Source organism: Peromyscus californicus, unplaced genomic scaffold (assembly GCF_007827085.1).
Source record: "Peromyscus californicus insignis strain IS unplaced genomic scaffold, ASM782708v3 Scaffold_5__1_contigs__length_169319896, whole genome shotgun sequence".
NCBI lineage: Eukaryota > Metazoa > Chordata > Mammalia > Rodentia > Cricetidae > Peromyscus > Peromyscus californicus.
This window is the reverse complement of record NW_026294573.1, coordinates 12783508-12796563: the sequence shown is the minus strand read 5'-3', so window position 1 is coordinate 12796563 and position 13056 is coordinate 12783508. Positions and strand designations below refer to the sequence as shown.

General features: G+C 54.4%; 1 protein-coding gene across 3 annotated transcripts; it reads right to left on the bottom strand.

The window, feature by feature from the left end:
• Window positions 1-3: 3 nt before the first annotated feature.
• On the bottom strand, window positions 4-12470 carry LOC128097926 (chloride channel protein ClC-Ka). 3 transcript variants are annotated; one of them, XM_052718797.1, is made up of 19 exons: window positions 12371-12470; window positions 11637-11765; window positions 10876-11004; window positions 9954-10093; window positions 9590-9667; window positions 9430-9508; window positions 8844-8969; window positions 7580-7664; window positions 7387-7488; window positions 6759-6843; window positions 6329-6502; window positions 5288-5357; window positions 5023-5133; window positions 4455-4668; window positions 3240-3373; window positions 2355-2443; window positions 2136-2219; window positions 968-1054; window positions 4-677 (listed from the first exon to the last, which is right to left on the bottom strand). In XM_052718797.1, exons 1-19 carry the CDS (start codon window positions 12468-12470, stop codon window positions 630-632), a joined length of 2064 nt encoding a protein of 687 aa, XP_052574757.1. In that variant the 3' UTR covers window positions 4-629. The 3 variants fall into 3 exon arrangements, with proteins under 3 accessions (XP_052574757.1, XP_052574758.1, XP_052574759.1); XM_052718798.1 differs by lacking the exon at window positions 10876-11004; XM_052718799.1 differs by lacking the exon at window positions 10876-11004 and having other exon boundaries at window positions 9954-10078.
• Between the last annotated feature and the right edge of the window lie 586 nt (window positions 12471-13056).

The window sequence follows — 13056 nt, the reverse complement described above, 5'->3', positions numbered from 1 at the left end:
AGAGGCCTCAAAGGAGGAGGCCCAGGGTGTCTTCTTGTCCCCCAAAAGCCACACCCAGAGACCCCACTTTACCAGCGGAACCACAGCCAGGGAAACTGAGTCTGGAAGGCAGAACCTCACCCCCAAGGTCCTGTTATACGTGAGGCCAAGTGTCATAAGACCTAGTAGGGACCTTCTCTTCCCTCCACCTCCCTGCTAAGGTGTGGAAGCTGAAGAGCCCCAGGCCCAGCCTACGATGCCCTTGTGGGCACCAGATGCCCCAAAAGCTTAACCTAGGCCAACACTAGAACCCAAGGGGCCAAATGCATACTCTTGAGGGAGGGATAACAGGAGTGAACCGTGGCTCTGGGCCTCAGCTTTATTTTTCTCAGGAGTTACTGCTGGGGAATAGATAATCTCAGAAGGCACATCCACCAGGGTGAGAATTTTTTCTTTCCTTTGTCCCCTCGGGGGGGGGGGGGGGCATAATGAATGTGGAGCCCTGTTCAGGCTGGTAAAGCTAGCTGCCTGCTGCACTGAGGGCCTGAGCTGGGCTGGAGGGGTGGGGTAGGGAGAGAAGAGGGGTGGGGCTTTGTGCAGCCGCCTCAGGAAGCAGGCAGCCGGGTCCTTTTTCCAATCCCCAGGTTGGCTCACTTGGGGGCTGGTGGGTTGATCAAGGTGGAAATCGCTTTCTTCAGCTACAGCAGAGAAAAGGGGATTGAGGGGGAGGAGGGCGGGTTACAAGGGACGGAGACAGCTCTGGCCTCCATCACCGAGAGCACCCTCAATGCCCAGCCTGTAGATTTAGAGCTGGCGCCTACCCCATGACATAGGGGACACCGAATCCAGACAGTGGCAGGCTCAGTTGCCACCGTAATCCAAGGAGCAGTGTACATGAGAGTTCTGCATAGCTCCCAATCTTTGAAAGGGGGAATGTTGGTGCCCCCCACCCCCACCTCTGCTTTACCCACCCTCACGACCCTAGTACCTCTACCCAGGTCACAGAGCCCACAGCTCTGCCCCGTGATGTCACGAACAGCGTCTGAAGGGTCAGCAGCTCAAAGAGGCTGTGTGTCTGGAGGGGAAGTTGACAGGAAATGATGGAGTCAGGGAACACCCCTGTCCCCACCTACCCTTCTCTGTGCCAGGTGAGTGGAAAAATGAGTCCAGCCTGCAATGTCTAGTCTGACCACTAGGTGGTAGCCAGACTCCATGCAAGAAGCAAGGCTTCAGCTAGAAGGAATCCTTTGGTCCACGTTACCGAGCCTCTAGGGCGTCATGCCCTGGCAGAAAACTTGGGGCCATAGCCAGGTCCCTAGTTTGCTTCACTCCCCACCCCCACACAAGTGCCTGCTCTGAGAAGCTAGGTACTCTACCAGCTGCCACAAAGGATGAAGGGGAAGCTCCTCAAATTAGGATCCCTGTGTGATGCTTAAATTTAAAATATATATATATACACATTGTTTTGTTGTGTTTTCAGAAAGGGTCTCTCTCTATAGTCCTGGCAGTCTCAGACTTGCTGTGTAGACCAGGCTGGCCTCAAACTCACAGAGATCCTCCTGCCTCCGCCTCTGCCTCCTAAGTGCTGGGATTAAAGGCATTTGCTACCACGCCCAGCTTTTTTTTTTTTAATAATTTTATGCGTGTGGGTATTTGCCTGCATATATGCCTGCATACCACGTGAGTGCAGTGCCCCTAGGGGCCAGAAGAGGGTGTTGAATCCAGTAGGACTGGAGTTATAGACAGCTGTGAGCTGCCATGTGGTTGTTGGGAATTGAACCTTTGACCTCTGGAAGAGCAGCCAGTGTTCCCAAAGCTGAGCCATCTCTCCAGCTCCATGGGATGCTTATTACTAACACTGCTTCTACCCAGAAGCATGTGTTTCCCAAGCTCTCTCACTTCCCTGTGTCCTCTGCATTGCCTCAGCAACCCTGGTGGTGAGGAACTCAAGGGCTGGGGCTGCTGTGCACATCTGCAGGTGAGAAGTATGCATGTGTGTGTGTGCGTTCATGAGTGGTGTGTGTGCGTGCGTGTGCGCGCGCGTGTATGTGTGTGTGTGTGTGTGTGTGTAAAACACTGCTCAGTGGGAGGAGGTGGAGCCCGAATTCCCCGGTCAGTTCCTCCCTCTCCACCCACTTTTTCTAATTCTCCCTTACCTGATACAGGGAGGTCTCTGGGGACAATTGCAGGGTCACTGGCTGTGTGGGGCAGCCACTAGCCAAGATGTCCTGGAGAAGGCGCTGAGAATCGGGGGAAAGATAATGGAGACCTGAGCCAGCCTACAGTTCCCAGGCTCCTGCTCTCTAAACTCCTCTCTTCCTTCATAGCCCTGCTCACACCCCCACCCTGTCCCCACACCTGGCAGGTGAACCCACCTGTTGGCCTGGGGCCCAGGAAGCTGGCTCAGTCTGGAGGGCTTGCACCAAGTGAGTCCTTTCCACAATGCCCACCAGGGTCTGAGACTCTAGGAAATGTAGAGGGAGTGACACGTTATGAATGCAGAAGTCACATTATCTTAGCACCTATGATGTGCCAAGAATATGCTGGGTGCTTGTTTTAAAGACTTATTTATTTTTATTTTATGTGCATGAGTGTTTTGCATATATATACATATATATATGTGTGTATGCATGTATATATATCCACTGTGTATACTGTGTGCCTGGTCCCCACAGAGGCCAGAAGAGGGTGCCAGAGTTCCCAGAACTAGAGTTAAGCACAAATGTAAGTTGCCACGAGAGTGCTGGGAACCAAGGTCAGGTCCTTCATGGACAGCAATGCTCTTAACCAAGGTGCTCTCTCTTCAACCTCATGCTGGGTGTTCTTATGTCTCAGAGGAAATTTACAGAATTTCTTGCCTCTTAGGACACTTATCACCCATTTACAGACGAAGCACAGGCTGAGAGGCACAGAGGGGTTCCGTCCTGTCTACAGAAATTCAATTTTAGACATGGCTATTTGGCAGCTTGAATGGCTGCATCATCTTTGACTAGAATCCTGGGAGCCGTTTCTAGGCTGCTTTACAAGCACCTTCTCATCTCTAAACATGACACAAACCTAGAAGGTAGCATGGTTATTATGTCCATTTCATCCATGAATAAACGAAAGCACAAGAGAAGCTAAGTGACTTTTCCCAGGTCACATGGCAGAGCCTAGATTCAGCGGCAGATCCAATTCCCTGCTTACCCTTTGCTGCCCTTACACTCAGAGGGAATCCCCACCCATCCTCCCAGGCATCCTCCCCCATCCCAGCTGAGTACCTCTGGTTTCCACCAAGGGGTACTGAGCCACATCTGTGGAGGTCACAGCCTTGACTACCTCCTCCAGGGGCATGTCCTTGGCCAGTGTGGTGAGGGTACAGTTCATGAAGTGTTCCACAGTCACAGGGTAGGAACTGTGGGCAGAGGGAGGAATGCATCAGACCCTGCGTGGCAGTGCTAGTCTTCGGGAAGAGGCAGGGAACCTTGCTGGGAAGGACCCAAGTGTGATAATATTTATTTTCAACCTAACAAGATCTAGAATCACGAGGCCTCAGCAAAAGAGGTCAAAAAAGGTGTCAGCTGAGGTAGGAAGACCTACCCTAAATGTGGGCAGAACTGTCCCATGAGCGATGGTCCTGAACTTAATACAAAAGAAAAAGTGAGCTGAGCACCAGCGACCATCTCTCTCTGTTTCCCAGATGTGTCTCACATTCCTGCCGCCATGCCTTCCCCGCTATGATGGACTGCACTCTCAAACTGTGAGCCGGAATAAAGCCTTCCTTCATGAACTTGATTTTCTCAGGTGTTTTATTGCACCAAGGAGAAAAGCAACAAATCCTTTTGGTTTCTGCATGCAAAATGTCAGGGCTCCTAGAGTGAGTGAAAGGTAGGATCGTGTACCAGGAAGAAGCATAGAGACGGCTTCCTACTGGGCACATTCTGTACCCTCAGCTGCCAGCACTAGCTTTACTGGGGGCTGTATCACTTAGCAGAATTCTGCTCCAGAGAATTTCTTTCGGTTTTGTTGGCTTTTCACACCTGAGAGAATTTTAGTTTTTGAGAACGTGAAAAAAGTCACACCCACGTGTCAGCCGAGGTACCGGGTTTGGAGCTGGACGGCAGCTTGCATGAGCTTAGAGCTCGAACCAGGACACAAAGGACCTTGAGCCTCTCGCCCTGCTGCTTTGGGACCCTGGCTGCAGTCTGGTGGTGGGAGGGCCTCCAACCCCATCTGCATCCCAGCTCCTGATCACCCAGCTTGGAGAGCAGGAGCAAGAGAGGGAGGAGAGAGGCCTCGCTTAGCAGTGTTCAAGCTCCATGTGAGCTGAAGCAAGACAGACAGTTGTCTGAACCCCGGCTTCCTCTCCAAGCACATGAGGCTCTGAGGAGATTGATGGCCAGAGAGTGGCCTGAGAACAACTGAATTGATTTTTTTGGGGGGTCCCTTAACTCCCAGACTATCCTGGACACCCCATTAGCCAACCCGAGGCTCACCCAATCTTGCGGCCACGAATCCATGGCAGGTATGGCAGTTTCTTGGCCATGATGGTACCATCATAGAAAGAGGGCTGACAGTTCTGGGAGACAGCGTTGGCCGCCAGCACTGCCATCAGCACGGGCAGAGCATGAACAATCTGGCCAGTCAGCTCAAAGGCCAACAGCGCCGTGGAGATGGTGTGGGTCACTGCCCCCGAGAAGGCAGCAGCACCTGCAGGAATGGAACCATGGTGGGCGACTCAGGCCAGGAGCCAGGCTCACCCAGAGGGCAAGGTGGGCATAGTGTGACCGTGGCTAGTGTCAGCAATATCCAGAGGGCACATACTGGAAACTGCTAGAAATGCCTGGGCATGGCAAGAATAAAGGGATACAGAGGGTGTAGGGAATGGGGGGGGGGGGGGCGGAGACAGAGCTAAGAGAAAGCTGGGAGGTTCAGAGAATGATGGGGCCCGGGGAGTGGGAGGCACATTGTATTGTTCACTCTATGCTGTAGACAAACATTAGCCCCTTCAGCCATATTCGAGCCCACAGGGTCTTCCTACTTGCTGAGACCAGGTCCACTCACCTGCCAGAGCATAGCCTCCAGGCATGATGGGGTTGATCTCACCTCCAGCCACGATGCCCTCTGGGAAGGCGATAGACAGGGCCTCTCCTAAGAGGCGCCCGATGGCAGCTCCTGCCACAGACTCAGGGTGAAGGGGCAGTCAGGCTGACCTGACCCCCAAGACCCTCGAACCCTGCCCCATATTCAGTACCACCCTGGGAGAAAGATGGTGTCCGGGAAGCACGGTTATGCCCCATGCCCCTGAATCCCTGGAATTCAGACTCACCAATGATGAATATGGGCATGAAGTACCCAGCAGGCATGGGTATCGTGGTGGCCAGAATCAGCATCCAGAACTGTGCCAGGGACAGGAGAAGGGACCAGAGGGCAGGAGTTACAGGCAATAGGGTCAGGAGTGAACAAGGGAGGAACTGGATGGAAGTGGAAAGTTCCCAGAGGAAACGATGCCTGAAGCACCGTCTGGAGTTACAGACATCAAACAGGCGAAGTAACCAAGCCCTAGTAAAGTGCCCACTGTGTGCTTGGCACGTGCTAAGTTGTTCACTTTCTCACCCTTAGCCTGCCTTTTGGGTAGAAAGAGTAACTACCCCATCGCCTCTTCTTTTTTTAAAACGTGTGTGCAAATTTGTATGTGTGTATATACGTGGAGGTCAGAGGACAAGCGCAGATGTCATGCACAGAAAGCTGCTCATCTCTTTTGAGATGGAGTCTCTCATTGGCCTGGAGTTTATCCATCAGGCTAGGCAGATAATCAACAAGGATCCCTTGGATCCCCCCAGAGCCCACGTCTCCAGTGCTGGGATTAGAGGTGTGCCACCACGTCCACCTTTTTTTTTTTTTTTTTTTTTTTTTTTTTTTTTTTTTTTTTGGTTTTTCGAGACAGGGTTTCTCTGTGTAGCTTTGCGCCTTTCCTGGGACTCACTTGGTAGCCCAGGCTGGCCTCGAACTCACAGAGATCCGCCTGCCTCTGCCTCCCGAGTGCTGGGATTAAAGGCGTGCGCCACCACCGCCCGGCTTACGTCCACCTTTTTATGTGGGCGCCAAGAGTGGGCCTCAGGGCCTCACACTTTTGAGGCCAACACTCTATTAACTGAGACATCTCCTCAGCCCTACTTCATGGAAAAGATAAAGAAAGTGAGTTAAAAATAGAAGAGGAATCTGAGGTTGGGGAAGCCGATGTGACTTGTATAAGAGCATAATGAGTCAGGCTCAGACCAGGGACCTGGTTGGAAGTGGACAGAGCTCCAGGGTCCAGCTGTGGAATCAGCCCCATTCTACCCCGGATCTGCAGACAGAAGGGACCCACCTTCATGACCAGGAAGAAGGCCAGAGTCCCAAAGATGGTGAACTGTGGGTGGTACCATTCAAACCACAGGTTCTGGGGATCTGGCTCCTCTGGCCAGGGTGGGGATGAGTTCCGGGTCATCAATGCCCACGAGTTGTTGTCAAACAGAGAGTGCAAATGCTCCGCCATGGACAGCTGGGACAGAGGGAGTGGTGGATCAGCATGTCCCCATCTGTCCCCTCACCCACCTGAGCCTCAACTACTCTGCCCCTTCCTAGCTGAGGACCCTGAGGACAGGGCTCTGCCATTGCTGAGCTACAACCTCGTCCTCTGAAAAATGACCCGTAGGGATCTTCCTTGGAGAGTTGTGGGGGATGAATGAGATGATGTACACAGAGGAGATACCAAATGGGGCTCACCCCCCCACCCCCCCCAGCTCAGTGCCCCTTACCCGGGAAGCCATGAAGCGGCCCACACCAGGCGGATAGGTGATGGAGGCCAGGATCAGGGAGGCCAGAGCTGCGTACAAGGGCTTGCTGGGAGAGAAAGGGAGTTCCAGTTTGCCTCCCCTCTTCCGCCCCCCCAATGTGGGGGAGCATCGCAGCTCCTTATCAGAGGAAAGCCCACAACACCAGGGGTCACAATGGGGAAAGAACTTTGGGGGAGGGCAGGGGCAGAGATACTGACAGACCCCTCCAGAAATGAGTGGAGGAGGCCCGGAGAAGTGGTGTGACAAGGGGGAGGGCAGAGTGAGGATTTGGGGCAGAGGGAGACAGACTAGCCAGGCCAGGGCGGGGGTCGGCCTTGTGAGGTCAGGAGGGGGGAAAAGGAACTCCAAGATGGGAGGCAGGAGGTTCAGGGAGGAGAGGAGGCCATGCCTGATGGGACTGGTTTCCAGTAAGTGGGGTAAGAGATGTGAGACTTGGCAGGGTGGGTATTGGTGAGGATACGGGACACCGTGAGTGAGGTGTTCCGTAGAAAGTACTTAAGGGACATATGGGTAAGATACTAACTCCGGTGTGGGGGGGGGGGCTTTCTATGGAGGGGGGAGTGGGTCCTCCCTGCAGGCCTTCACCCACCTGGTAGCCAGCAGTTTGGAGGTATACGGATTTGTCTTGATGAAGCGGAGAAAATTCCGCTGACAGAATAGGTAGGCGCAGCTCAGGACACCGCAGATGGCCCTGGAGGTGGCGGTGAGGGTGAATCCAGAGCTGCCCCAGTTCATGCTTGGGGGAGCCCAGTTGGGCTGTCAGGCCCTGAGACTCCACTTACCCCAGGGCCACAAAGAAGAAGATTTCAGGCAGGTCAAAGGGTACATCTACTCGGAAACTGGTCTTGTAGATGGAGGTGATGGTCTCTAGGGGAGGGTGGGAGTGGGGGGTTTGAGGTCACACTCCTCCCCACCCAAAGTGTCTCCCAGAATACCTCATACAAGGGAGGTAGCACAACACCCCGAGATCAAATGTCTCTGGCTTTGAGGATCTGACAACCTGAGCCCACCATTCAGCCAGCCTTAGCTTTCTCCCCTTAGAGCCTTTCTCCCAACCCACACTGTCAGTCCCCTTCTGTCCAGCAAGGAGGAAGGTCTAGTAACTAAGATTCCCCAAGAAGGGCTGGGTGGTGGTGACACACATTTTTAATCCCAGTTAGGTCTCTCTGAATTCAAGGTCAGCCTGGTCTACAGAGCAAATTCCAGGACAGGTTCCAAAGCTACACAGAGAAACCCTGTCTCGAAAAACCAAAAAGGAAAAAAAAAAAAAAAAAAAGAAAAAAAGAAAAGAAAAATCCCCAAGAAAACTCAGCATCTGACAAAGAGACTTGGTAGCAGGAACTCTCGATGTGTCCTCAGGCCTGTCTCAGCTTCTCCCTGAGTTGTGGCCCTTCTGTAGTTTTGACCAAAAATATAAGTCAATTCATTTTTCCATTTCTGTATCTATCATGTTATTTTCTCTTGAGGTGGGGGAGTGTTTGGGCACAGAGTATATGTTATGTGTGTGCTCTGGTAACAATTCGGTGACCAAGAATGGACCAGGTCTTCATCCACTAGATCCTGTTTTGGGACAGAATAGCTAAAAGATCAAGGTCCAAAGGAGTCACTTATAGTGTCCCCTCAAAGACCTCGTGGAGAATCGAGAGGTCTCCGGTCCTGTCCTGTCACACTTCCTTCTGCCAAGAGGAACTTTTCAGTATCTTCCAACTTTGACTGTTTTGTGTATACTGTTCAGAGAGAACATCCCTCCAGTGTTACCCAAAACCATAACAAGCAAATTGATTCACAAACATATAGGTGTGCACATGTACACAAGTTCTCTCTCTCTCTCTCTCTCTCTCTCTCTCTTTCTCCACTCTCAAGTTTTCTTAGTACAGGTAAGCATTCAAACCCAGGGCTAGACTTTATGGCCAGATGCTCCAGAAACCAAGGTGGTGGAGGAGGAAAAAGGGGAAGGAAGGGTGGGTGGAGAGGGGAAGGAGAAGATGATGGGGTGTGGGGTCACAGAAAAGGAGGATAGAGACGAGGTCCCCATTCGGGGCTCACCCTGCTCACTGTTGAAGACCGCCAGGAGGCGGAACATGAAGGCCCCGCAGGTGGCAGCGAAGAAGCCCCTCCAGTAATTCCAGACGGAGAAGTGAGAGGACATGACCTCAATGCTGAACAGAACACCTAGGGGACACACAGCTCAGAAGGACCCCTATCCCCTGGCTGCAGGATGTGGGGGTCACATTCTCCCTGACCCTCCCAGACCTGCTGTCTCGATACCTGGACAGCCAAAGACTCTATCGCCTTTGTCCTTGGCTCAAGCCAAGAAGGCCCACATGTCCCCACCCCCACCTATCTGGTGGGACTGTGAGGATTTCTGTCTCCCAGCCCTAGAACCAGGCTCAGAGTAGAGAACTCCACTGGCCAGGGCCACAGGGTGGGGGTTAGTCTTCAAACCCACAGGAGTTCAAAGGGGGTCTACAGGCCTGGATACCCCACCCCACCCACCCTGCGGTGGGTGTACACATGGCTGTGCACATGCCAGGATCAGGAGCCAGCTCGTGGGGGAGAAGGGCGCCTGGGCATGCCAGGGAGTTCGAGGCCCGAGGGAGCTACAAGGTGGAGGGGGTGCGGGAGCTCTCACCACTGAAGGGGGCTGCGAAGACTGTGGCCACGCCCACCGCAGCTGCAGCCGCCAGCATTTCAATTTCCTTGGCCTTGTTCTGGGGAACACAGAACTCTGGGTTCAGAACCAGCTCCGTTCCCCTTCTAGTCTCAAAGGGGCTCTTTCTTGTACACCTCACCTCAGATTCCCCGATGGTCTTAGTGCGCACACGGCCCAGGTAAGCAGCAATCATCACACTCAGGTGCACGAAGGGGCCCTGCAGGGGGCGGGAGAGAGCATCATTGATACCGAGGGTCCACGTCCTGGGGAAACTGAGCCCCCGCCCCCTGTTGCTCCTCTTCCTCCTTAAGGCCCCAGGGAATGGGAGCCACAAGCCTGGCCTAAAGCCAAAGTGGCCTCCTCATTCACACCCATGTAGTAGGCGAACCACAAACCCCAGGGCCATGCTGAGATGCATCTTGTCACACTTGGGGACTGAGCTGAGCTGTGCTTCAGAGGCATGGAGGAAAAGAAGGAAGGCAGGTAGTTCTCCTTGTTCTTACCACTTTGCCTAGGAATATGGTACTGCCTGTTGCCAGGGTGCAGGAGAGGCCCACCACCTTCGCCCCAAAGTTCTTGATGTCTAGGTAATCCTCCAGGACCACACCGGACAGCATGGTCTTCAGCTCTGGGAGTCCAGACCCTGGGGCAAGGTAAAGACAAGGTTCTCTTCTCTCTCCCTCTCTCTCTCCCTCTCTCTCTCTCTCTCTCTCTCTCTCTCTCTCTCTCTCTCTCTCTCTCCTCATCCAAGTACTAACCGATCCTAACCCTGCTTAGCAAGATCAGAGGCATCAGGTGCGTTCAGGGTGGTATGGCTGGCTCTCTCTCTCAACAAGGTCTCACTGTGCACCCCAGGATAGCCTGGAACTGGCAGTCATTCTCCTGCTTCTGCTTCCCATACCCAGCACAGACTAAACTTAGTGCCACAATGCACACAGCACTCTCTGGCACCATCCTCAGGACCTCACACACCCTGTGAGCGGGATGTGTAACTTCAGCTGTCAAGAGAGATAGTTGAGGGTCTGAGTGGGGCCTTGAAGGCTACAGCAGCGAGGGGGAGGGAGCCAGGGTTGTCAGGGTATCACCAGCGACACTTGGGAGATCCTCCTGGCCCATCAGCCCAGTCCTGACACCATGGACTGTGTTCCCGCAGGTGACCAACCAGCACCATTTTTTTTCTATCCTAGAGGAGGCTACAGAAGTCAAGTCAAGGCAGCGATGATCCGGGTCCCCTGCTGTCCCTCTCCTGTGTAACTCTGGGTAGGTGGCCTGCCTCTTCCAAGCCTGCTTCCTCAGCACTAACAATAGCATGTCACTGTTTCTTGTCCTCCCTCCTCAGAAGCCTCACAGGATGTGAAAACATTTGGACCCATGGGGACTGCAGGACAGCGCAGCCTGGCCAGAGACCAGGTGACCATGACTCACCTCCAGAGAAGGGCGTGATGCTCTGTGAGAAGCCGGAGGAGAAGGACAGGAGGGCCACAGGGTACACAGTCCAGGAGAGATACCGGAGCAGGTGGCCGTCCCCAACTTCCCTGTACAGCCATTTGTGCGCTGGGGATGCCCAGCTGTCAGGGAGCCACCCAGAGCCTCTACAGCCCTGGGGACAGACACTACAGTGCCCACTTACAGACCAGGGAAGGGCCCACAGTCACCCAGTCAGGGGAGGGCAACCTGGTCCCTAGGTCCATATCTCATTTTTCCAGCTTCCTACTTGTGGGACTTTAGCTAAGGAACTTGACTGAGCCTCAGTTTCCCCTCTGTCCAGTAGCCAGTCATTGCGCCTTCCCCAACCCTGGTTCCCTGAAAGACCAAAGGAGGCCTAGTGGGGACTTGGTAAGACAGTGTGACGCCTCACCAGGGCAGCCCAGAAGTGAGAACCCCACTGAGCAGGCAGCATGGGGGGAGGGGAGAAAGATGGGGACAGTAGCCAGAAGTTAAGGCTTCTAGAAGCATCAGGCTCTTTTCCCCATTGTGCAGGTGAGATGGCTGAGGCCCAGAGAGGGGAAGGAACCTTGCCAGGGTCACACAGCTGGTGAGATACAAAGCCAGCACCAGCTCAAGGCCTGGCTACCCACAGCCCTGCCCCACCCCGCTGCCCCTGGCTGTCCAGCTGGCATCCCAAGCCTAATGCGGGATTCCTATTGCCCCGAGGGGGTGTGCATGCCATGCCGGGGAGGCCTCACCTCTGACCACACGCCCGATAGCGAAGTTCATGGCGTAGCTGATGAGAGCCATGAGCACCCCGAGGGCCATCAGGAAGTACCAGTCCTCACCCACGCGGAACAGGCGCTTTTTCAGCCACTCCAGGCCCCCTGGGCAGGACACTGGGGTCACAGCTCCTTCCCTGGGGGCTGCTCAGGCTCTGGGCAGGGAGGGCAAGCTAGGGGCCTGGAGCTGGAGTCTGGGGTGAAGAGGAGGGACTCTGCCGCATGGAAGGGGCTGAGCAGGATATGTAGGAAGTAAAGTGACACTGTGGGTGTCTTTGGTCTGTCCCTCCACTTCTGGGGCCTTACAGAAGGTTGGTCAAGGTGGCAGAGGAGAATAAGCGGCCTGACACTACACCTCTTATTGATATCCCATCAGGGTCTACACAACCGTGAAGGGCAGGAAGGACCTGGTGCAGCCCCCAGGGCTTGTGGGCCCACCTGCACTTCAGGTCCCCAGGCATGCCCTTGGCCACGGGCTGTCAGCCCAGCCTAGAAGCTGGCCCTCTCTGGCTGTGGGCATCAGCACCTGGGCCTGAACTCTGCCACTTTCTGGGGTCCCTGATTTCTCTGCCCCCTAACAATAAGGATGGTCAGGTTCTCAGCACACAGTCAAAAGTGAAGAGAGTGATCTTGGATCTAGGGTCAGGGACACCCCAAGGGGACTTCATGGGGAAGGGGACGGGGGTGGGAAGGGGTGACGGAGCTCTCACCTCTGACGCCCCGGCGGATGCGTGGACATGGACCCCACAGCTCTTGCAGAGTCACCGGCTTCCCGGAGGAGCCTTCACACAGCCCCACCAGTTCCTCCATCCGCTCTGTGGTAACAGGTGGACAACTGCTTGGTGACAGGCACCGTGTGCCTGTGTCCCATGTCTAGGTTCATCCAGTACTCCGCCTCCCGAGCCGAAGGCAGAGCCGTTTGCTCTTGGGTGGGGGAGTGGGGAGTTATCAGGAGGGTTCAAGGGTCTCCATGTGCTTTCTCCACAAAGGCTCCGTACCTGGGTGGTGCCTATATGCTGCATGTGTGGACTGGAACTTCTCAATTCCCTCCATGCCCAGAAGTAGTTGGGATGGGGGTAGGATCCTAATCCCTTTCAGAAACTCTCCCTTTGCTGGGGATCCCTGCTGCCACCCTCTGGGACTCTAGGCTGCTCTGAGCAGTCATTTTGCTCAGGGGTGACCCTGTCACTTGGTCCCCATGGACAGTTCTAATGCCCCATACCCACCCTTCAGTACCTTGTGTTCCTCAGCTCAGCTCCTCAGGAAGCAGGAAGCCCCCAGACCCAGAAAGAGATCCTTAATGGGTGATGCGCTTCTGTCCTGCTCCTGTATGCACCCTCCCTGCCTGTCCCCATCTGGGCAGGTCCCACCCAAGTTCAGGTCCTGCCTTGCTCAG